General features: G+C 44.1%; 1 protein-coding gene across 5 annotated transcripts in view; it reads left to right on the forward strand.

The window, feature by feature from the left end:
* P4HA3 (prolyl 4-hydroxylase subunit alpha 3) overlaps positions 1–23,141 on the forward strand; it is a 37,274-nt gene extending 14,133 nt beyond the window's left edge. For 2 of the 5 annotated variants that reach the window (XM_044752610.2, XM_014842096.3), the window contains 9 exons: positions 3,151–3,202; positions 5,697–5,860; positions 6,375–6,551; positions 10,987–11,051; positions 13,521–13,680; positions 16,049–16,111; positions 19,740–19,808; positions 21,191–21,287; positions 22,109–22,774. In XM_044752610.2, coding sequence (XP_044608545.1) covers positions 3,151–3,202; positions 5,697–5,860; positions 6,375–6,551; positions 10,987–11,051; positions 13,521–13,680; positions 16,049–16,111; positions 19,740–19,808; positions 21,191–21,287; positions 22,109–22,179 — 918 coding nt within the window. In that variant the 3' untranslated portion in view covers positions 22,180–22,774. Of the gene's footprint in view, positions 1–3,150; positions 3,203–5,696; positions 5,861–6,374; positions 6,552–10,986; positions 11,052–13,520; positions 13,681–16,048; positions 16,112–19,739; positions 19,809–21,190; positions 21,288–22,108 lie in introns of all 5 variants that reach the window. The other 3 variants (XM_070490718.1, XM_044752609.2, XM_014842094.3) reach the window with 2 other exon arrangements.
* The last annotated feature ends 2,260 nt before the right edge of the window (positions 23,142–25,401 follow it).

The following is a 25,401-nucleotide window of genomic DNA, read 5'->3' on the forward strand; positions in this document are numbered from 1 at the left end:
TTAAGAGAGGAGGAAAATGGAAAATTGACATGGAGACTCAGAGAAGATAAACTAAAGCAGCTTACCCTGAATGACAGGGTTTTAAGCACAATGCTTGATTATTAGTTTTGTTTTTTTTCCTGTGTGATGACTTAGATTTCTCCTCTACTCACTGGCAGACTCTCCCTTTGCACAATCGTGCTTTGTCTGGTAAATTTTATTCATCTTACCAATGTTCCCTTTTTCTGAAGTCTTCCTTATTTTGAAGTCTTCTTTAATTCTCCTTGAACTCCCCAGGCTCTCCTTCTTTGTGCTCATACAGAGTATTTTTTTATGTCATTGTAATAGAACACATAGGTATTGTCTTATAGACAATTTATGGTTGCCTTTTTACTGCCAGCAAATTAGGGATAAATGTCCCTCCATGGACCTTTCATTATCATATTAAATTATGTATGGTGGATATGTAGGTATGATTATATATCTATGCATACCATGAAAAATATTATATAGTGTCATATTATATATAATACTGTGTATTATATAGTACTTTTTAATGATATATTTTGGTAAAAAATTATTTCACTCACTGCTAATAATGAGAGACAGTAGAATGTAGTAATTAAAACATAGGCTCTCAAGTTGGACAGACCTGGGGTCAAATTCTGTGAAAACCTGGGCAACTTACTTAACCTCCTTGGACCTCAATTTTCTTATTTTTAAGAGGGGAATAATAATGATGCTGTGGGGGTGTGGATAATTTTCTGTCTAACCTTCTGAGTTCTTGGCTGAGAACTTCCTGTGATAAAAGACAGATTAACAAGAGGAAAAATAAACAGAAGTTTACTAACATGTGTACTTCCTGTCTACATGGGAGACACCTGGGGAAAATGAGTAACTCTGAGGTGACCAAAGCCGCCACCTTAAATAGTGTCTTCAGCTAAAGACAAAAGGAAGAAAGGTGTTGGGGGAGGCCACTTAGAGGAGGTTACCAGGAAAAGCAAACAAGGGTAAGGTTATTATGCAAACTTAAGTGGATGCCTTCTCCGTTAATAAGATTCTCTTGTGATTTAGAGTCGTCTTTCTCTTCCAGGTACACAGAGGGAGACACCCTTACAAATAGAGATTTCCTTTATAAATTTACATTTCCCTTACAGAAGGGTAACTTCTACTCTGGTTTTCAGAACTTCTCCTGTGTCTGATATTTCTTAAAATATTTGGCTCAAAATAATCCTTATGCCAAACAGGCATGTTTTGGGGTGGCATATTCTCCCCTTCAATGCTCGCCTCAAAGGGTTGTCATGAGGATTAAATGAGCTAATGCATGTAAAGCCCTTAACACAATTCATGACACATACGCACTCAATAAACGTAAGCTGTTATTGTATTATACTCTACAAGAGTATGTTTTGTTTTTTCATTTAACATGATTTAGTCAGACATTTCCAAAGAAATTTAAAAATCACATCAAAAGTAACTCTAACTTTGTTCTTGATAAAATATAATTTTATGTCACGATAAAGCCCTTGAGTTTTAAAAATATATAAAATTGTGTTTTAGTTCTCTTCATTCAAAAGAGTGTGAAAAGCTACAACCCTGAGTTAATATCTGACATTATTAGATATCAACAGATTACTTAACTATCCCTCTGTTAAGCATAGAACAGAATAATTTATGATATTAAATAATTAGAAACAATCTGTATGTCCAACAGTAGCAGAATGGTTAGGTTGTCTGTGATGTAGCTTCTAGGTGGAATAAAATGCAGCCATTAGAAATGCTGACTGTCTTGCACACCCGTGTTTATAGCAGCACCGTTCACAACAGTTACGAGGTGGAAGCAACCCATGCGTCGATCAACAGACGAATGGATAAACAAACCGTGCTATACACATACAATGGAATAGTATTCAGCCTTTAAAAAGAATAGCATTCTGACACATGCTACAACATAGATGAAGCTTGAGGACATTACGCTAAGTGAAACAAGCCAGTCACAAAAAGACAAATACTGGATGATTCCACTTATATGCGGTACCTAGAGTAGTTAAATTCAAGGAGACAGAAAGTAGAATAGTGGTTACCGAGGGCTGAGGGGAGAGGGAAATTGGGAGTCGTTGTTTAATGCGTACAGAGTTTCGCTTTTGCAGGGTGAAAAATTCTGGAGATTGGTTGCATAACAATGTGAATATAGTTAACAGCGCTGAACTGTACACTTAGAAATGGTTAAGATGGTAAATTTATGTTGTGTCTTTTACCACATTTAAAAATAATAAGTAAAAAATGCTGTCTCTGAAGACTATGTAATGATATAAAAAGCACTCCAGGGAACAAGATAGAGCAAAAGAATCAGGATATGAAAATGTATAAGACATAGGATTGTAACCAGGTACGCGCTATATATTATCCAAAGTGCTTGGAGAGTGGGTTTCTGTGGAGCATTTTTTCTCCTATTTCTCATAGGCTTTGTAGTGTGATTATTGGTATTATCATTAAAAATGAATTTTTAGCATGCAAAAATAAAATGATCAGAAGGCAATACACTTCTCTCAGTTCATCATCGTTCATGGCACCCAGAGCAGGATCACGGCCCGCCTCCACCGGGCTCTGTTTCCCAGGTTTGTTGGAAAGCTCCTGTTTCCTTCTGACCAGTGTCGCCCGAGGTTGAGTGGCCTTCATTACTATGCAGTGGGAAGGGTTCGGTTTACTTCTTCCGTTTCTTCCCTCCCACTAACTTTGTAGACTCTGGGAAGTACTGAGCCTGGAGAACAAAGTATATTTTTACTACGGTTTTTATAGTTCCATATTAAGGTGAATAATAAGATACCCCAAAATAACACCCTGCAGTTACGTGGTTTACATGCTTTAAGATTTGAAGGCACTTCAGGAAAGTTTATTTTCATTCCTTTTTCTACCTTCCCTGGTAAGGGTGGTAATAAATCATTTGTAAATGAGGAAAGGGAAGAGACCTGATTTGCATCAAGGCTGCAAATCCTGAGCTAGGACAGGACCTCTGAAATTCTAGCCTGCTGCTTTCAGTGAGTCTTACTATCTACTATGGTAAGAGTATTTCATAGTTTTTAAAAAATCCATTTAATGATTTGGTCAGAGGAGATATCCTCAGTGCAGTTAACGCTTTCTTTTCTTTTTTCTTTCTTTTTTTTTTAATAGGCAGGAAATGTTTCATGCGCCCTCAGCCTCTCCCGAGAGTTTCTTCTCTACAGTACGTATTGATAAAAAGCCACAGCTCTGATTTACCAGGAAATTCCTTCTGCTCCTGGCCTTTAATCCCTGCAAGTGAAATACAGCTATCTATTTTTATTTTTCTAATTTTATAATCCAAAGCTCATTTCTAATTTTGGATTAAATATTACTTACATACTGATTGCGCATCAGGGGAAATTTTTCACTTAACTGGAAAATGCTAAGAAGATTTTGTTACCGCACAAAGGGCACAATCTGCTGCTCTCTGTGAGACAAAAGCCAGTCATCAAGAGGCAAGATGGTGGCAGAGAAAGGGCATTTCATTACAGCCTGCTAGCAAGAGGGAAGATGGCTGACTAATGTCCAAAAGAACCATCTTAAGAGGGGCACAGAATCTTGAAGCAGATATATAGGCCAGCTGGTTATAGGGGAGGGAGTTAGGAACGTTGACCCTCTGGTGTTACAGACTGGGAGTTGCCACATCAGATCTTTCAGTTTTCATTGATGATGGCTATCAGCATAGACTGTCTGTTTGGGGGGTCATCACATTCCTAAGGAACTCAAAAGAATGAAGTTATTGTCTTATCGCAGCTGGGAGGTATATACACTAGCAGGGGTCATAAAATCTACAGAACAGGTGGATCTCCTGGAGGGTGCAAATCCAGCCGGGTTAGTTAGAGGTCATTCAAAGTTACAACATGGTCTCTTTTCTGCAATATGGCTTCCCTTGTGTCAACCTTTTCTTGAGCTGGTTTCAATATCAACCTGTCCCTTTCCTCCTCCACTCCCTACCAGTTGTATACCAATGTTGCTTCAGTGAAGAACAGTCCAGAATTGGGAGCCAGTTTCTTCAGGGACATTTAAAGAGCTGGGTTTTGGGAGCAGACCTGAGAATGAATGAAATCAGTGAGAGCTGTGTCTGCCAGGAGAGTTACTCAGCAGGATTATTCCCTTTTGCTGCTTTCAAAGAGATATCACTTCTTCCCTTTAAAACAGAGCTTGCTTTGCTCTGCAGGCATCCTGCCCAGTCAGCGCAGAGTTCAGCTGCAGCCCTCTTCAGGGAGCCCCTCGCCAGAGTTAAACAGGGGAGAGACTTGCCAGCTTAGCTGTCTGCTTGGCTATTGGTGCTTAAAATTTTGGTGGTAGATGGCTTCCTAGGTTTGCCTTTAATAAGATATTTAGATACTAGCATAAATACATAATCACTATTATTTTTTAATATTTGTAAAGTCTTTCATGTGGGACTTTACAATTATGTTCTTATCACTTTTCAATGAATCCTAGTAACATTATTCGATTCTGATACTTTGGCAAACAGAAGGATAAGGAAGTAGTTGCATGATCTGGAAACATGTGGGCAATTAATAGTACAGGCAACATAATAACCCAGCCCCCCTTTATTTCTTTGTACTTGATCTATTAAAAATCTCTGCCTTTCCCAGAGAACCCAAATTGTGCGCTATTATAGGTGGATAGATAGGACAGAGCAAATTGAGATTCCCAGTTCCATTTCTGGCTTTGCAGTATTTTCATTTGTGTTTTGGGCTCATCATTTCCATTCTCCCACACTTCATTTCTCCTTTTCTTAAAAAAAGGGTGGAAATTTCTGTCCCCTCCTTTTTCCAAGGTGCTGGTGGTGGTGGTGGTTAGAAGCACATTGAGCTCCCCAGAGACAGATGCTTTGGAAGCATTAGAACAATTCAGCCCTCCTTCTGAAATGCGCTGAACAACATGCACAGAGGCTAGCAGACCAAGGGAGCTGCCAACCCACAGGGCACTTGCCCCTAAAGTGGTCACAAACAGGTGGGCACAAACAAGGCACAAGGCCTCTGTGGGAACCCAGACTAGAACCGAAGTCTGGAACCCCTTTGTCCCATACTGCACTGCTCTGTGTCTAGGCCAGTTAGGAATTTTGAAGGCCCTAGTAGAATTGGGAATAAATTAGCTTCCAGTTCTCCAGGGAAGAAGAGGTTGGGTCTCTCTGCTGTTGGCTTGGCTCTTTGAACTTCTCTTTCATAGCCCTTACTTGTTGTGTTTTGTTGTGAGTAGTTACTTAATGTGTCTTTTCTCCCTCAGACTCTAAACTCTGGGAGGTTAGCCTCTAGCGCAGTGTCTGGTACATGGCACTTATTCACTGAAGATTTACGGAATGAATGAGTGAATGAATGAGTGGAAGAATGAAGCTTCTTCCCTATACATAAAACTTTAACCATCACTCCATCCTAGAGCTGCCATCTCGATGACCCCTTGGTTTAAGTACCACTTACCCTCCCAAAGTCCGGTGTGCCTTCAGATCTACCAGCCCCAACTCAATCTCAATTAATTACTCCATTAATACCAGATACTCTTCTGGCAATGAGGGCCTCACATCCTCCTGTGCATGGACACAAGGAGTTATTCGGAGTGTCCAGTTGTCAGTCGTGTGCAACAGTGATGATGTGGGAAGCCTTGGCAGCACTCCTTGCCACCACTGTTTGTTAATCTGTATTATTCCTTGCTGTGATTTCTCCCAGGCCCAGATAATAAGAGGATGGCCAGGAATGTCTTGAAATATGAAAAGCTCTTGGCAGAGAGCCCCAACCAGGTGGTAGCTGAGGCTGTCATCCAGAGGCCCAATGTACCCCACCTGCAGACCAGAGACACCTACGAGGGATTATGTCAGACCCTGGGTTCCCAGGTAGGATTCCTCGGGGAAAGAGTTGGGGGAACAGGCTTGGCAAGAGAGGGAGATGGTAGAATTGGGACAGTGTGAGGGGAAAGGGCTGATGCATTAAAAAAATGTGAAGCTCACCTGGATGCATCAGTGACCACATTTTGAATCTCTTGCATTTCAGTTTTTTATACCACAGTTCCCCTAAATTGGTTTCTGCTCCCAGACTCTTCTTCTCTTTGTTTTTTGTTGTTGTTTTTTTTTTTTTTTGGTGAGGAAGATTATCCCTGAGCTAACATCTACTGCCACTCCTCTTTTTGCTGAGGAAAATTGGCCCTGAGCTAACATCTGTGCCCATCTTCCTCTACTTGATATATAGGACGCCTGCCACAGCGTAGCTTGATAAGCAGGGCATAGGTCTGCGCCCAGGATCTGAACTGGCAACCCTGGGCCCCCAGAGTAGAGCGCGTGAACTTAGCTACTACACCACCTGGCCAGCCCCAGACTCTTCTCTTATGCTGATTCTAGTCTTTCCTTCCAGCCCACACACTACCAGATCCCTAGCCTCTACTGCTCCTATGAGACCAACTCCAGCCCCTTCCTGCTGCTCCAGCCCGTCCGGAAGGAGGTCATCCACCTGGAACCCTATGTTGTTCTCTACCACGACTTTGTCAGTGATTCAGAGGCTCAGAAAATTAGAGGGCTTGCAGAACCATGGGTGAGTGTCCCCAGAGCCTGCCAAGAACTTCCCTTTGTGTCTTCACATGCCTGGAGCTCAGGAATGTGAGAACAGGCAGCCTGAATAACTAGACACTTCATCAGTGCAGTTCAAAATGCCAACCATTCCATAAAACTAATCAATGGTGAGAAAAATCACAGTAGTGGTTGCTTCTGGAGGGAGGGCATTGGCTGGGAAAGGGAAAGTGGGGATTTTCTGGGGTGTTGAAAATGTGCTCTCAATATCTTGTTAGGGATGTGGAGTACTCGGCTGTATGCATTTGCTAAAACTCAGAAAATGGTACATTTGAGATCTTTGTGTATCATTGTATGTAAATTTAACTAAAAAAAAAGTAAAAGGACCCTCCCCCCAGGTGTCAGTCATTCCATGTAATTGGTAGAAGAAAAAAATGGGTGAAATGAAAGGGCAAGGATTGATATCCTAGTACAGATTTATGGAATCACAGAGTGGAAAGATGATCTAGTTCAACTTTATTTTGCTAAAGAGGAAACTGAGGCACAGAGTGGGGCAGGGACTTGATTAAGGTCACACATGAAGCAGGAGCCAGAGCTGGAACTTAGAGGTACATTGATTGTTGCTCTGTTATTCTTCCTTCTTGTGTCAGTTAGCTTAGGTTAGGTTATGTTTGGTAACAAGCAGCCCCACATCTCATGGACAATAACAATAAAGGTTTGCTTCTCCCTCACATTACGTGTCTGTCTTGGGCTGGCTGCCCCACGCTGTCTTCACTTTGGGACCCAGCCTGACAGAGCGGCCTCTGCTTGGGACATTGCCAGTCTCATGAGAGAGGAAAAAGACAGAGATGGAAAACTGCCGGCTGGCTCTGAAAGCTTCTGCTTGGAAGTGCCAGACATTACTTCCGTCCGTGTTTTATCGGTTAAGGCCAAGTGTGCGGCCACCACGGCAGTCAACAGGGAGAGCATGTCTAGTCTTCCCCGGGGAAGGCGCTGCAAGTCACAGTGCTGAGCTTGATGTCGATGGGAAGGGCACGTTTAATCCTCCTCCAGGAAGAGTGGCAAATATTTAGAAATAATACAGTCTACCTCACCACCATAAGCATGTTGCCTCTTGGCAAACGGCACGTTGAGACTGTCTCAGAATTACTTGTGTTATTGTGCCCTTAATGATGTGCTGTTCTTCCAGGCAGCCATCCAGTCATCTGTCAACAGAACGGAGCCTGCTGAGTACCAGACACTGTGCTGAGTGTGGGCTTTTACAGAGAGATTGAGTATTGGTCCTTTCCCTTTAGGAGCTTACTGAGGAAAAGGGGAAAACATACGTTGAGCATACACTGGGATGTGTGCTGTGACAGACGTGTGTGCAGGCAGCTGTGCTGTGGCAGCATAAAAAGAGGACCTTCCTCTGAGGGAAGGGCAGTTGGTTGAAGAGCAGGTGGGAGGAGAGGAGGAAACAGAGACGGCTTCCCTGTGGGTGTGAAATTCATCAGAGTGACAAGACGGCAAAGGGTATTCCAGGAAGACAAAACCATATGTGCAGGGGCCTCATATGCAATGTGTTCAGAGAATGAGGGGAAGCTCGGTGGCTGACGTGTGCCGGGCTGGAGTGAGAGGTGATGGAGATGAGCCTAGACGGTGAGACACCGTTAGGAAGCACCGTAAATACCGTGCAGGGGAGTTTGGACTTTATTTCATAGGTGGGGGAGAACAGCTGGACAGTTTTAAATAGGAGATTGGTGTGATCAGTTCTGTGGATTTTAAGGAAGACTCTGACAGCAAACATGGATTGGAGAGAGAAGAGTAGCAATAATCATTTTATCCAAAAGCCCCTCCAGTGAAGTTGAGAATCTTTGTACAGAAGGTTTTTGAGATGATTAAGCTCCACTGGTGAATTGGAACAATGTATTTTCAATAGCTTCAGTTTCTCAGTGAGCCAGCGGTAGCGTTTGGCCAGCAGCTATTTTTTCCTTGGACCAACTCTGTTGCCATGGTAACAGGACAGGCGGCCCACCCAGAGATATTTATTTAATCTTTCATGGCCAGGTCATCTACTTGGCATGCACAGATCTTGCCACACTCCCTTCCCCCAGAAGCGTCTTGCTGGAGTTGCTAATCCCTGTCTAGTCTTTGGCTCTGCCAGGAACAAGCCCTGGCTTATATGGTGTGGCTGCTCCGTGGGACCTGAGCACAGATGCCTCAATGGCTTGTGTTGAATTTATTTGCTTCCTATTCACTATCTCTTGCCCAAAGAATGCTCTCTCGTCAGTTCTCCCCCATCCACATCCTGTCCATCCTTCAAGACTTAGTTGAAACCCCATGCCTCCCTTGGCCTGCTAGCCCTGACCATTCTAGCCCATTTTCATTGGTTATTTCACTAGGAACATTTTTTCAGAGCACTTTTTGGGGCTACCTACAACACCCCTCCTCTGAACTCAAAGCTTTTGTCATCAGTTGTTTGGTACTTTTGTTTATTCTGCCATTTACGTGAAGTTTGGTGTCACTAACAATTTCGTGGGTCAGCATCCTGTCTCCCCAAGTAGACTATAAACTGGCAGGGCTCATACGTTGTCCTTGAAATGCCTAGCTCCATATTATGCCCATCGCAGCCAGAGTAATCTTTAAAAGGTCAAATCTGACCATGTCAAGCCCTTCCTCAAACTCTTTGAGGGGTGACTTTTGTTCTTGAATGATTCCAAAGCTCCTTGGCCTGGCTGCTGCCGACCCTTTCTGCAGCCCATCCCCCTCGCACCCAGCACCCCAGCTGCACTGAACAACTTGGATCTCCGTGAACGGGCCGTGTTCTCACCAGCCTCGCCACGCACTCTTCCCTCTGCCTGAAACACTCTTCCCTTGGCCTCTTTTCAGTTGTCTGATTCCAGTCATCTTTTGGGCATCCTGGGATGCCTTTCTGTCCCTCATAAGAATGGGCTAGATGCTCCTTCTCTGTATTTCTATAGCACCCTGCACTTGCCCAGTAGGGCCCCATTGCAAGACGTGTCTGCCTTCCAATGTTGTATTTCCGGTGCCTACCACAGTGCTTAGCATGGAGATCAACCAATAAATATTTGTCCCTAAAAATGAATGACTTGTAGGTGTACAATAAATAATTGTTATAAGGAATTAAGTGCAAGGTGACTTCTTAATGGAGGGGAGGGTTGGAGTGGAGATTCCCTAGGGTTTTTTTTTTTTAAACCACTGATGTTGCCCTGAAAGAACAGAAGGGAGCATCTCTCCTCTGTGAATCTCTCCTCCTCCTTTAGGAATCTCTCCTCTTTCCTCTGTGACTGGCTTGGGGGAGGATGCTGGAACAACTGGCAAAGGACTAGAGAGAGGCAGTATCAGTCACCCACGGAGTTCCTGTGTCCTGATATTGTAGAGAGACTGAGAGCGACTTCCCAGAATGTGTTGTTCACATGCTGCATTTAAAGCTAAGGAAACAGGTCCAAGGAAAGGAAGAGGCTTTTCCCAGCTTGTCTACTTGGTTTAGCAGCAAGAGCAGTAATATGACGGAAGCCTCTGCAAAGGGAAGTGGTGTCTGTCTTGTGCAGGTCATTGCCCCGTGCTTTGCTCTAACTGCGTGTGAAGTGCCAGGGCTGGGTCTTTAAGCATGGTCTCTGGTTCATTCCTTCGTTTGTTCATTTCACCAATATGGAGCAACCACTCCCTGCCGGGCCTTCTCTGGACCCTGGGGATACAGCATGGACGAAAGACCAAGTCCTCACCCTCATGGAGCTGACATTATATGACAGATGCAGAAGTAGACACATCCTTACATAAGTAAACAGTTTTTCTCTTTCTGTCCCTGGTACAGTGCTTTTGCAATAAGAAACCACTTTATTTAAAAATAATTTAAAATTTATATCCAGACATTCAGAGCAGCATAGAGACATTCAGTTAAATTAGTGACCTCTAACCTGTTTGGGATTTTTTTTCCCCCATAATCAAGGCAGTTGCAGCAAAAAAGATTTTGATTTTCTGTAAGGAAGGGCTTTTGTCAGAATTGCTCAGAAGGAGCAGGCTTCAGAAGGTGGAGAGTGTCCTGTTGTTGGGGGTGTTCATTTAATTTGACAAACGGCCAGGCCCCATGCCACTGGAATACAGAGATGAATGAGAAATAGCTCTTGTTCTTACAGAGTTCACAGTCTTGTGGACGTAAAAGGGATTCAAATATCAATTTATTTCAGTTCAACCAACTTTCATTGAGTGCTTAGTGTCTACCAGACGTGATGCTAAAGGTTATTTTCAACTCTGAGATTTTTAGGCCACTTACTACTTCTTTTTCCAAGATCGATAGCTATCACTAAAGTAGTAGTAGCAGGTGCAACATATCTTTTAATCAGGGAGGAAGTGGCGATTGTTAGATTTATGTTTAAGAGAGGGGCGTGTCTGTGGAAATGACAGAGCCCTTCCCTTCGCATCATAACCACTTGGACTTTCTCTTCCATCCTTCACACCAGCTACAGCGATCCGTGGTGGCATCCGGTGAGAAGCAGTTACCAGTGGAGTACCGCATCAGCAAAAGGTGAGAAACATCCTTCCTTGGCAGGCACTCTAGTCATACCTGCTGCCTGCCGTTGAGCCCTTGGCACAGGTGATTGAAGGTCATCAACAGCCATTCAGGGGCCATCAGAGATGCCACTCGAGGACCTGTAGTTCACGTTTATATCTGTACGTTCTTGTTAAGAGGAAGAATTTTCCACTCCCCTCACCTAAGGGCCTTCCACAGATTGTTGTATGGTCTGAGGACTTAACTAGGAGGCCGTTAGGGAAAGACTTGACAAAGCTCCTGTGCCCTAAACCGGAAAATAAATGTGTAGTTGTTCTCCCAATCAGGATTGCTTTTCCAAAGAATACAGTCCAGTCCCCATTTGGAATTTGACTTTACCAGATTCCATTCCCACCTCTTGACTCATAGTCAAAGCTTGACTTGCCAACATCCAGGCAAGAAGGATGGCCAGAATCTCTGAACCTGATGGCTTCCCTAGAGGGCAGATTCAGCGGGGAGCGCCCAGCTTTAGCCCCTCCCCTCCATCCCTGGCCATCCCTCTGCAGCCCTTGATTTGTAGTGTAAGGACAGGACTAGTGATACAGTAGGAGGAAGAGACCCCATCAGAGCCATGGGAGACAGTGACAACAGCATCCTTGGGGAGAGGCCAGACCTCAGGATGAGTGGATGGTTTTTGTTGCCTTGGAAGTGAGGCGAGTGATGAAAGCTTTGGTTCAGAATCATTTGGCTTAACTTATTTGGTCTGGTACATTTAGAGACCTTTCACATTAGGAATTATTCTCTAAACTTTGGACAGTCCATACAACCTCAGCTTCATTGCTCTCCTAAACTTTCTGATATTGTAGTGTCAAAGAGAAAATTCAGCCTTCTATTTAGAGTCACTGCTTTTAGGGGAGTAGGTGGTATTCTTTTTACTTTTCAGGTAAAGAAACTGAGACACTCATTGCCTCTTTCTTCCCTCCCATCCCTCTGACCCCTTTGAATTTTGGTTCTGTCCTCACAACTTCACTGGAACTGGTCCCTCAAAGGTCACCAGTGAACTCCTAATGGCCAAATCATTTTTCTGCCCACGACCCTTCACTGGCTCTCCACTACCCACAGAGCCCAGTTTTCTTACCTCGGTGTCCTCAGCTTTCTGCAACATGCCCTCAACCTATTTTCCAGGCTCATCTCCCATTACTTCTTTCATAGACCAGATGCTTTCCCATTTGTACACACTGTGTATTGTCACGCCTCCCTGGCTGTGCTTAGGCTGTTTTTTTCAGCTTGGAGTACCCCTGTGTCTTTTCCTTCCATTGAAATTTTACGCGCCCTTCAAAATTTGGCCTACACGTCACCATCTTACCTCAGTGCCCCAGTCAAAATTAATGTCTCCTTCCTCTGTGTTCCAAGCACTTTACTTTAAAGGCTGTTTCTCATTTTTCATTCGACCTTGATTTGTACTCAGTTATATTTGTGTCTTTTCCCGTGAGCTCTTTGAACACAATAGCCTTGTCTTGGATATCTTTGTAACCCTAGGAGCACATAGCATAGCACGTCACACGCGCTCCATAAGAGAGAATGAACAAAGGAATCCATCATTTATAGAGCAAAGAAGTGGTCTTCCCGTGTCCTGCCCAGGCTCCTCCCTTCAGAGCCTTCGTCGTCTCCCCAGGAAGCTCACGGCCTTTTCTTGGGGAGCACTGCCTCTCTTCCCGGGGACCTACGTTCTCATTCCAAATCCTCCACTTTGTCAGAACCTCAACAAGACATTCAGGAAAAGGGACTGAACTTTGCTCTTTGGCCTTTGAACTACCCTGATTTGTCTTGGAATAGAGCAGAAGAGCAGAGACTTTTCTGTTTTACAGCAATCACTAACATACAGCTGACAAAGCATCTTCATAAGCATTTTCTCTCATGATCTTCACAACTCTGTGAAGTAGGTATTATTATCATCCCATTTGATAGATGAACAAACTGAACCTTAGTGGGGTTAAAGGTTAAGTGTCTGACATGGGGTCACGCAGAGGATCAGGGACTGGTCTTACTAGTCTGAATTCCAAGCTGTTTCCATTGCACTCAGCTCCCTCTGTTGAAATGTCTCTAAAACAGAGCAGTTTTAAAGGCCAAGTTTGTCTTCTTCCTCTTTACATCCCAGTGCCTTGTGCTGTAAACCTTTACTCTGTAGCCTCAGAGCCTAGCACAGGGCCTGGCATTCGGCAGGCCTCAGAGAATGTTTGTTGAATGAATGAACATGTGAATGTTGAGAGAGAGACAAAATCGACTGGGCAGACTTAACATGAATGAGTAGGTAATTATGCGTTTGTGTTAGCTTCCTGTCCTCCCTTCCTCCCTCCCTCCTTCCCTTCCTTTCCCCATGCTTTCTTCCTTCCTTCCCTCCAGCCCACCTGCCTCCCCTCCTTCTTTCCTTCATTCATTCATTCACAGACATTTAGTCATTTCTGGCATCAGATCGCTGATGCTCTCATCTGTGGTGTGTTTTAGTGCCTGGCTGAAGGACACCGTTGACCCAATGCTGGTGACCCTTGACCATCGCATTGCTGCCCTCACAGGCCTTGATGTCCAGCCTCCCTATGCAGAGTATCTCCAGGTGGTGAACTATGGAATCGGCGGGCACTATGAGCCTCACTTTGACCATGCTACGGTAACTATGGGGTCAGTGACCAATCTCCTGGGTAGGGAACCAGGGTATTGTTTATTTCCCTGAAGCAGAGCTCTTATAGGGCTCTCAGGGAATAAGTGAAATCTTAGAACAGAAGTTCTTGTTCCAGGAAGATCTGAAAGCCTTGGTTTCAAGCTGATTGCTGCTGACTCATTTTCTTATGCCACCATCCTCCTCTCCAAGATTTGCTAGTGGGGAGAAGAATGTGGCCTGTCCTGGAGTCTTCTGTCCTGCTTCACTCAGGGACTTCCCAGTGAAGATTGTCCTTCCTCCAGTCACTCCTTTCTTTATGATCTCAACTGCTCGTCTTTGCTGACAGATACTCAACAAATAATTTTTGAGGATTAAAAGATATCCCCAAAATTGATCTATAGATTCAACCCAAACTTTATAAAAATCACAAAAGGCTTATTTTTATAAAAATCAACAAGCTGATCCTAAAATGCGTATGGAAATGCAAAAGACCTAAATTAGCCAAAACAATTTTGAAAAAGAACAAAGTTGGAGGACGTATACTCCCTGATTTCAAAACATAATATAGAGCTCCAGTAATCAAGGCAGTGTGGTATTGGTGTAAGAGTAGACGCATAGGCCAGTGGAACAGAACAAAGTCCAGGACGTTTATGGTCAATTGATTTCTGACAAAAGTGCCGAGGAACTTCAATGAGCAAAAGATAGTCTTTCCAACAAATGGTACTGGAACAATTGAATCTATCTGTGAAATAATAATAATAGTAACAACAATTTTAGAGCCTTTCCTCACACCATATACAAAAATTATCTCAAAATAGATCATAGACCTAAATGTATAATGCAAAACTATAAAACTTTTAGGAGAAAACATAGAAAAAAATCTTTGTGACCATGAGTTAGGCACAGATTTCTTAGATAGGATAGCTAAAACATGATCCATAAAAGAAAAATAAAAGTGATAAATTGGACCTCATCAAAATTAAAATCATTTGATTTTCAAAACACCATTAGAAAATGAAAAGACAAGCCACTAACTAGGGGAAAACATTTGCAAATCATGTATTTGATAAAGGACTCATATCCAAAAATACAAAGAACTCTTATAAGTCAATAATAAGACAACTCAATTTTTTAAAATGGGCTTCTTTGAATTAATACTTTGAATAGGTTAATAATCAAATAGATTATTTGAATGGGCACTTCACCAAAGAATATAAATGAATGGCTAATAAGCGCATGAAAAACTGCTGAACATCATTAGGGAAATGAAAATCAAAACCACATGAGATAGCACTGCACTCCTATTAGAATGGCTAAAATAAAAAGGATCATATCAAGTGTTGAAAAGGATGTGGAAGAACTGGAACCCCCATATGATGCTGATGGGAATGTAAAGTGGTACAGACACTTTGGAAAATAGTTTGGCAGTTTCTTAAAAAGTTAAACAGGGCCGGCCTCATGGCTGAGTGAGTTTGCGCACTCTGCTTTGACGGCCTACGGTTTCGCCAGTTCGGTTTCTAGGCACGGACATGGCACCACTCGTCAGGCCATGCTGAGGCGGCATCCCACATGCCACGGCCAGAGGCACTCACAGCTGGAATATACAACTATGTACTGGGGGACTTTGGGGAGAAGAGTAAAAAAAACAAAACAAAACAAAACAAAACACTGTGCTAAGTGAAAGAAGCCCAACACAAAAGACTACATGTTTTATGATTCTATTTATGTGAAATTTCTAGAAAACCCAAAACTATAGAGACAGAAAGCACATCAGTGTTTGGCCGGTGTGGGGGATGGGAGTAGGAATTCACTGCAAACTGACGTCAGGGAACTTTTTCAGCTGACTCAAGTGTTCTAAAATTGGGTTGTGGGAATGGTTGCACAACTGTTAAAATTTACTAAAACTCATTGAGAAGTACTCTTACAATGGGTGAACTTTATGCTGTGTAAATTATATCTCAATTAAACTGTTTTATGACAAAATGTATGTCTTCAGCAAATAATGGGGAACTCTAGTCTTATGACTTGGTGTTCCTACAGAATAATTATCTATAATAGGTTATATATTAATTTCTTTATTTCGTTGAGAACCTGAAGGTACAATTAACCCTTCATAGAGTACTTTCACTACTGACAAGCAATTCTGTTTGATTAGTATACAATTCACTTAGTATGAGTATCTAATAAATTAGTAAAAGAAAAAAAGTATATTGAGTATGTGCCAGCAGAGATGGGCACACACTCTACTAGGTGTGGCTCAATGCCGTATCCCATCTGTGACACTCCCGTTTTTCTCTTCCCTGTTTTATGGCGGAATCATGGCTGTTACTCTGATGCCATCTGCATGAAATAATGATACGTTCTGTTTTTGTCTCAGTCACCAACCAGCCCACTGTACAGAATGAAGTCTGGGAACCGAGTTGCAACATTTATGATCTATGTGAGTCTTGCTTTGGAGGGACCAGGGCTTCTTACTTAATGACTATTTATATCACTTTTCTTTTATGGTTTTCAAAGCAATATCAGATTTTGATTTTATCTGATACAGCACAAAAATCTCCAGGACTTCTGTGAATTTCAGATAGCATTTTTGTTAGCACTGTAGGAGATATAAAGAAATTTAAGTCCAAGTTCCTGCTCTCAAAGAGCTTACAGTGTGTAGACCTGAATGTGACCTTGTTGCAGGCAATGATTAGGATGGGAAGTGGGGTCACATTGGAAGCCAAGAGACCCTGGGACCTCACCGACACAGGAAGAGGACGTGAGAATCTCTCTCTTTGAGGTCCCATGGACTAGTTGGTGTTGAAAAGCATGGACCTATAGATGAGGTTGTGGAGCTGCGAGGGGAAAGAGAGAAGAGAAACGAGGCAGCTAAGATCACAAGAGGGAAGAACAGAGATGCCTACAGAGAAATTCAGTAAATGTTGCCCTCTCACATGTAGTGAAAATTCTCTTCCTTATCTCTCCATAAAATCTTCAGCAAAATCTTCATTACAGCCCTTTAAAAAATAAATTGGCGTCCTCTCCTAATTTCTGACCTGATCCTACAGGATTCGGACCCAGTCTTTATCGTCTCACCTAAACCCTTCCCTTCAGATCATATGGGTTTACCTCCTTCTCTATGGACAAGTCATAATTTCAGTCATCTGTCATTATGAGAGGTGTGTTACTGTCAACTGAAGGGATAAACATGCTAACTAGAAGGGCTCTATATAACACTCAACGATGAAGTCCTGGTTTCAGGCTCAGCACACTAGCAGACACCCCTCCCCGGCATCCCCTCTTTTCTTAGTGCTGTGTCTCGTCTCCACAGCGCAGCCAAGAAAGGGCGATCAGAGGCTGGCACTCCATGGTCTTTAGTGCTGGCAATTCCAGCATGTTTTTTCATGTGGCTCAGTTTTATACTTCCTGCAGAACACCGCTTCTAATGGTGTCTGGCCTCTGGTGGTCATTCTGAGTGTTCCAATAGGCACAGAGGGATAGCTGACGTCAGCTCTCCAGGCAGAGGGCACGTCTTGGATCAACAGCTGGTTGCATCTCTGGTTGATGACTCAAGCTGGCATGGGAGGTCACAGGCAGTGACGAATATTGATATCAATCAAAGACTAGGACATCTAGGGGCCAGTTTCTCTCTGTTCTTTGCCTCCGTAATATCTCCTACAGCTGGTTCTCTGGTTACAAAGGCCCAGTTACTATGGTAAGGGTAGCGTGGATGCAAGAGCCCAGCAATTTTATGGCGGATGCGTGTGTGTGTGTGTGTGTGTGTGTGTGTGTGTGTACGCATGCGCACATGCATGTGTATTTGGTTTTAAGCATCTGAGACAGAGTGGAAGGGAATGTGCTTTGGGTTTGGAGTCACTTCGCCTATTCTGGTTCTGCCACTTAATATGTGGCCTCAGCACCAATCACATCAATTCTTTGAGCTCTTTTTCTTGCCCTGCACCCCTCACAGGGTTGTCATGAGGATCTGATGAGATAATCTAAGGGGATTTCACTCTGTAAAGTTTCATACAATATGCCTCTGTCATTGTATCCCACAAAGCAAGTATGGGACCCCGTAAAGGGGCGCCTGCGTCGTGGGACCTAGGACGTGCTAGGTTGTGCCCAATTCTTTCATCTTCAGGTCGGGGTAAAGACCATCGTAAACATTTCTAAAGACAAGTATTAAGGTTTGTGGAGAACATGAGAGTAATATTGTAGGGAGAAAATAATCTTTAAGATTCGCAGAGGATTGAGTTATAATCGAGTTAGTGATTTTCTGCTCAGACTGGTAGAAGATCAGTCCCGGTAGAAAACAGTGGCAGGTTCACAGAGGGAAGATTTCCCTCTCCTCCCCACAGATCTCATAGTCCTGCTCACCAGCTTCATAGCACGCAGGTCAGGTTCTCTTTTTAAGCTGTTGGACGAGTCTTTCCTTCCCCATACACTGTGAGACCACAGGTAAAGGAATGCAGGAAAGTCCAGGTTCCTCCAGTTGTATCTTGCTTACACCCACAGTGGCTGACAGTGGGGGTTAGAACAGAATCATCCAGTTTGTTAGCTACTTAAACACAAGGAGCAAATTGTTGCTCTCGTTGCCCTTCCCAAAGGGATACAAGGGAAGCCAAGAAATGTTATAAAAATCACCACTGCCATTTCCAGGTTCGGAATCCCCAATTCAGTTCAGTTTCCTCCAACAAGTGCCAACATCCTACCTCCTAGAGCCCTTGTGTAACTCGGGTGAATATGGTGGCATCCATGAATGTTCTGGTGGACAGTTAGCCAGGGGGACGTAAGACTGGCACTCTCATGTCATGCTGCTGGTGAGAAAATAATTCAGCAGTTATGTCTCAAAAGTGTTCAGCATGTGCATACACTTTTCACCCAATAATACCAATGTTTGGACTCTTTCTATGAAAACAATCTAAAATGCAAAAATGACTTTATTCATTAAGATGTTCAGTGCAGTGTTGTTTATAATAGGAAACATTTGGACATGACCTGAGTGTTCAAGAGTACATCATCAAGGCTATGAACAGGGACTTTGCAGTTAGCATTGGCTCTGTGCAAATCCTGGCTCAGTCACCGAAGAGTTATGTGACCTTTTGTAAAGTACTTGATCTCTCTGAGACTCGGTTTCTTCATCTGTAAAATGTGAATAATGACAATAACCATCCTAACTTATAGGATTGCTGTGAGGAATAAGTGGGATAATATATTGGTAAGGACTTAGTGTAATGCCTAGCGTATAGTCAGTGCTCAATAAATGTCAATTATTAGTATGTAAACTATAATAAGCTTTTTTTCTGGATGGCAAGATGATGAGTAATATTATTTTTCAGTATTTTCCTGCATTTTTCAAAATTTTTATGGTTTTTTTTGACAACCAGAAAAAAATCTTCATATTAATAAAACACATCCATCGTTCTAGAATATACCAATGGTGAAGCTCTGTGACTGAGCTTACGTAGAGAGGGACTGAGTGATCTGGGAAACACCACAAAGATGCAATCAGTAGTTCCTATGATGCCCAACTTTCAAAACTAATTGTTGTAGTCTAAACAGTATTCTGCAAGCCACAGGTCATCGTCCATTAGTGGGCTGTGAAATAAATTTAGTGGATCTGGTCTGCATTTAAGAAATCTGAACTAGAAGAGAATAACATAAAATGGAAAATAACAGAGGGTATGTCTTATAGTAAGAATGTTTTATGAAACTTTTACTTCAGAGAGGTGTGTGTGTGTGTGTGTGTGTTTGTCTTGGGTTGTGACATAAACTATAATTCTTCCTGAGGGTCTCAAAGTTTGAATCGCTTATTGTAGCCCTCAGTAAGGTTGTTAGCTGGAAGGATATAGAAAGGAGGAATTCCTGAATATTATCCTTCGTGGCCCCATAGGCAAACGCTGATGCCGTTGAGTAGGCTCCTTAATTCCTAAATTGGGTGTTTGTCTTTCAGTAAGTATTTCTTGTAGAGTTGAAATAGGGGAGCACAGGAGGGAACCTAAACAGAAATGGCATCAGGGGCCAAGTAGGGCAGAGCAGGGCATCCAGGGGCTATTTCAACCCTGGCTCTCCCTCTGGCGTTCTAGCTGAGCTCGGTGGAAGCAGGAGGAGCCACAGCCTTCATCTATGCCAACTTCAGCGTGCCTGTTGTCAAGGTGAGTGGGGGTCTGGTCCCAACAGATGGTGGCTATAAGAGTGAAGAACTAACACCCTAGTTTTCCTGCTGTCTGTGTCTGCAAGCTTATTCCTGGGAGGGGGGCAAAAAGAGGTCTTCCCTGATTCCCAAATCAAAGATAATCCCTCAGTCTTCTTGATGACCCCATTACTTGTGCCTCTATTTTTTATTTTATTTACACTTACATTACAAGTAGATGATTACATGTCTGCCTTCTCTATTACAAGAGAGCTCCTCAAAGGGAAGAACTCTATTTTACTCACCTTTGGATCCTCTACGGCAACTGGTCCCTTCACTCATTCCTTCAGTAAACATCAAGGGCTGGAGACACTGAGGGTACTGAGGAAGACTCAGTTCTCGTCCCCCAGGAGCTCACAGAGAATGGGGCACAGGCAGTGACAACGTATTGTAATAAGAGCTATGGAATCAAGTGAGACAGAGGAGGGTCGTGTGGTGAGAGGTTTGTTTAATGAATGACTATTTCCCTCAGATTTCAGATCAATCAAATTCCCTGACAGCCCTTACCTGACTCAGGAAGTCATGACTATAAAGCACTTAGCAGAGTGCTGGCACATCCTAAGCATTTCAAGAAGTAAATGCTGGGTATCTATGAAAACTCGGGGCTGGCATCTCTCCTAGGCTTGGGAATGCAGTGGCTGTCACTGCATCCTGGAAAGCTCTCCAGTACTTGGGCTTTGTCTCCTTCTAATGGCCAAGGTTAAAGTCAGTCTATAGGAAATGTATAGGGAAAAAAGCTGGGTATAGGGGAAAAAAAGCATATTTAGGATTTGGAGTCAAAACACCTGGGTTTGAGTTAGCTCTGTCTTAGTTGCATTATTTAAAGCCCCTAAGCCTCGACTTCCTTGCTGGTAAAGTGGGGATTGTGATAATGCCTTCTTCCTGGGGGCGTTACACTCAGTGTCTAAGGAAGGGTAGGTTCTTAGTTGTATGAGGGATGTTTTGTTCCCCATTGTGGTTCTGGATGAGTGCCTCTCCTCAGTGATCCAGCGACACCCTGCGCTCACTGTTCTCTCAGCACTTGTCAAACTGTCTTGTCCTGGTTTGTTTTTATATCTGTCTCTCAAACAAGACTGAGCTCCCTGAAAGCAGAATTGGACATGATTTGTCTCCGCCTCCTCAGGGCCTGGAACACAGTAGGCCCTCAGTAAATGATGTATGCATGAATGAATGAGTAAATGGCAACTTAGGCCATTTGGTGCCATTTTACCCATGCCTTGCCCCCAGTCTGCATGGACAGCTTTCTTGTTTAATGACATGCATGCATTTGTTCTCAGTCATGTGCTTCCAAAGGACTGAGATTCTGGGTTGACCGTCTCTGGGGCGGGGCCCTCTTGTTTTCAGAATGCAGCACTGTTTTGGTGGAACCTGCATAGGAGTGGTGAAGGGGATAGTGACACACTTCATGCTGGCTGTCCTGTCCTGGTGGGAGACAAGTGGGGTAAGGCCTCTTTCTGGGCACGAGAATGGGGTGAAGGGTTCAGAGTAAAGTGAAATGGGGATGGATGGAAAATAGCATAGCCTTTTCATTCTACAAGCTTTGTTACAGTGCCACATTGTATTAAGATCATCAGATTCTGGGTTAATTGCTCCCAACAGATTGGGAGCCCGTAAAGGGCAGGGATCCTGTCACAGAGCAGGTACCAGAAAAAGTTTATTGACCTGACCAGCTGGATCTTGATTCCTAAGCACAGCTGAGGAGGACTATGGTGCTAAGTCCCAGCCCTCCATCCAAGGAGAGAACCATCAAGCCATGATGACCTCTACCATTTAGTGCCTCCCCATGAGGAGATGATCAGACGAGGAAGAGATAAATAAGGAGCACATGTATTTATGTCATATATGTGTCCAAGAGCACTTAGTTCTAAAGACTGAAAAAGAAGCAGGAGAGGGATTCCGTGCTGAGATGGACATTGGCAGGAGAAGCCACTCCCTTCCTGTCGTTACTCTGGAATGGCACCATGGGGGAGGTGGGCTTTTAGGGACTACGTGAAGGAAAGGCGGATGACTTTAGTACCACAGGTTGCAAAATGAGTCTGTAGTAGCCAGGACCTGTCAGGGACTTTTTCCAGGGGACGATTTGCTATTTATCTCTGTTGGAGGCAACAGCTTGTGGTCCACAGCAGGGCTGGGACTAGGGTAAGGCAAGTGAGTTGCCCGGGGTGCAGAATTCAAGGAGGCCCTCACACGACCCCGTGAGTGAGCCCTGCTACTGTCCGCCCTGCTGAGCCTGCTCTCTTCTTCCTCCCCATTCTCTCTCAGTGGCCAACAAGTGGATACACGAGTATGGACAGGAATTCCGCAGACCCTGCAGCTCAAGCCCTGAAGACTAAAATGTTGGCAGAGAGAAGTTGGTGGAGTCTGTGGCTTTGCAGAGAAGCCTAAGCCAAAAGCTAGGGTGGGAGAGGAAAAAAGGAGAGCAACCTTCTGGAAGAGGGCCTTGTCAGCATTGCCTGTTCGTTGCAAATGGGAGACAAGGAACTGGTCTTTACCAGGGGACACCTGAGAACTTATGTTGTTTCTCCTCAAGCCATGAGAGTCACAGTAGAATGAACAATACAAGGGAGGGGCAAGAAGGCTGGAGAGAGAAGTTTCTGGAGTTCAGACATTCTCGGCTGAGAATCTTTGGGGTTTGGTCAGTGGGGCTTTTCCCACTTTGAACCTTGACCTCAGGGGCCCAGAAGTGGCAGTGAGGACAGCTGCGGGAGGGGGCTAGCCCGACTCCTCTGGCTTTTGCCCTTCTACCCACTGACTTCAGCTGAAGACTGAGCAGGTAGTGGCTCTGAATCAGGAGTGTACCTCATATGATGACTTTTTTTTTTTTAAGCAGAAAGCAACTTTTTTGTATGATTTTTTAATACAGTCATTAAAAATGTTTACAAATCATTTTTCACAACTGAAAATATTCTTACATTATAATGTTGAGTGAAAAAAATCAGAGTATAAGATTTTATGTTATAAACTCAACTGGGCTCACCTCCCACCACTCCCCTCTCTCTACATTCCAGGCGCATGACGTTCTTTCTCTTCCTCAGACACATGACATTCTTTCTGTCCCTCAAAACCGCCACGCTGGTCATCATCAACATTGTTCCACTAGTCAGACCTTCCCATTTGCTGACCCCTCAGATCCTCCCATGGCCGAGCTCTTCTCGTCATTCCACTTCTGGCTTAGTGTCACTTGAGGGAGGCCTTCTCTGACCACCCGACCTTCCAGCCACTTTGTTTCACATTAACCGATTTTATTTTTTTCATATCGCTTTTCTCAAATTGAAATTACTTTGTTCATTTGTTGAAATGTGGTCAGTTACCTTCCCTGCCGGGTGAGTGTTTTAAGACCCCACTCTGCTTTGTAAATGCCTCTGCTCTGGCCCACCTCACTGAATTTCAGTATTCGTTTACTTGCCTGGCTGTTTGCACTAGACCCTGTACGCTGTACTCCTTATTCCTCCTGGTGTCTCCAGAAAGAGGTCTGGTTTAAATACGCAGGCACTCAGCAGACATTTTTGGATGAATGAATGAGAAGGCATCCTTTGAGCCATGCTTTGGGGACAGGGAGAATTTTTATAGGCAGAGTCTAATGAGGAGAAGCGTTCCCCAGCAGAAGGACTAGCCTGAGCTAAGGCTGCACTGATGAGTGAGTACTACCTTTGAACACTCATGCAAAGAGAATATTCCAGGCGATTTGGCTCAGGTTCCTCAACAGGAACACACCCTGCAGGGCGTGTGTCTTGCTCACAAAGAAGCCACACAGTTCAGGGACTGGATGGTTAGACGCTGTGCTGCCTCCACCCCATCCCTGCACCACACCCTCGGGATTTCTGCTCCCCACAGCTCTGCTCCCCGAGGAAAGGGCCCTGATGTGCTGGTACCCAGCTTCCGTCAGAGCCTTGATGAGCACCTGGTCACACCCCCAGTATTTCTGCTGCGTACACGAGGACTCTAGAAATCCTCTTACTAAATTACTGTCATGTTGGGGAGGAAAAATAATTTTCCCTCTACCCTTCTGAGTTCTTAGCTGGAAGGTCTGTAATTAAAGACAGATTAGCAAGAGAAAAACAAACAAGTTTACTGACACGTGTACCTCATGTATACATGGGAGCTCCTCAGGAGAAAACAAGAAACTCCCTGAGGGGCTTAGAATTCAGGATTAAAAACATCTTAATAGGGAAGTGGGGGGCCTCTTAGGGAGACTTTTAGGGGAGATGAACAGGCCTTTAGGAGAATAGGTGGGAGGTATGATAGTTTTTGACAAAGTTTGGGTGTGGTGTCCACTCCGGGCTTCCCTGGTTGGTGACACTCCCGGGGAGGGGATTGATGACAGTTGAGTTCCTTCTGGAGGATCTGTCTTTAGGCAGATAAGGGGAGTTCAGAGAAAGCCTCTCCCTACATCTGCTGTTTTTCAAGTGCCCACAGCTCAAAGTAATCAATATGCAAGAGCGGCATGTTTGGGGGCGGCTCGTTCTGCTCCCCTTCAGTCTCATATTCACAAGCCTCCTCCAGCTCCCAGGAATGGACCTGGATGGAAAGCTACTATTTGTGAGCGACGCTGCTCCTCTTTTTTCACAGCTGCGGGGATCAGAACTGGCCTCAGAATTGTGGGGTCGGTCTGAGCTAATAACAGCAATGGTGAACTCGGTGAGTTTACCGTGTGGTGGGCACAGTTCTAAGGGCTCATGTGCATCGATGATTTAATGCTCATCCCAGCCCTGTGACGCTGATCCAGTTACTCTCCCCGTTTACAGAGAAAGAGGCAGAGTTAGAGAGTTAAGTAACTTGCCATGGTCTCACAGTCTGGCTCCAAACCTTGTGCTTTTTTTATCCACTGCGTTTACAATGCCTAAGATAGAGTTGGTGGTAATCAAACCCAGAACTGAGACCCAAGTACTGTCTAGCTGCAAAATAAGCAACAGCTGCTTACTGAGCATTCCCCAAGGGCAGGCCTGGGCCCAGGCTGAGAGGTGCAGGATGTGCTCCATGGGAGCTGACAGCCAGTAGGTGATGAGACAAATGCATCCAGAGTTAAATGGTCGTTAAACACAATGTGAAAATGTTGCATGCAATAAGAGATGAATTATTGAATGCTGCAATCAAGAGCTGAAGGAATCATTATGGTTTGGGGTAGTTGGGATAGCCTCATTTGTTTATTCAAATCACATTGCCAAGGTGCCAACTTAGAGCCAGGCCCTTGGGGGCACCAGGAATGGAGAGGAGAATTAGATGCTGACCCTGCCCAGACCCTCAAATCGTCACAGGACAATGTAGCCCCAGGTGGAGACAGGAACTGAGCACTGAGAGGCCCCCGAGTGGCATCATGGGAAAGAGCAAATGACCAAGTCTTGAAGATGGGGAGGGTCTGGAGAGGCTCAGAAGGAGGCAGGTCCGTGCAAACGCGGAAGGCCTATCCCTAGAGCTACAAAGAGCCTTACCTTACTTTTGGCCAGTATATTAGTTTTCAAAACACTTTAGCACTCCTTCTCTTGAACCTCACCTACCCAGGAGGAAAGGAGGTGGGCACTGTGGAAAGCGAGGTGGCTTGCCTGGGCTGACACAGT

Source organism: Equus asinus, chromosome 20 (assembly GCF_041296235.1).
Source record: "Equus asinus isolate D_3611 breed Donkey chromosome 20, EquAss-T2T_v2, whole genome shotgun sequence".
NCBI classification, from domain to species: domain Eukaryota; kingdom Metazoa; phylum Chordata; class Mammalia; order Perissodactyla; family Equidae; genus Equus; species Equus asinus.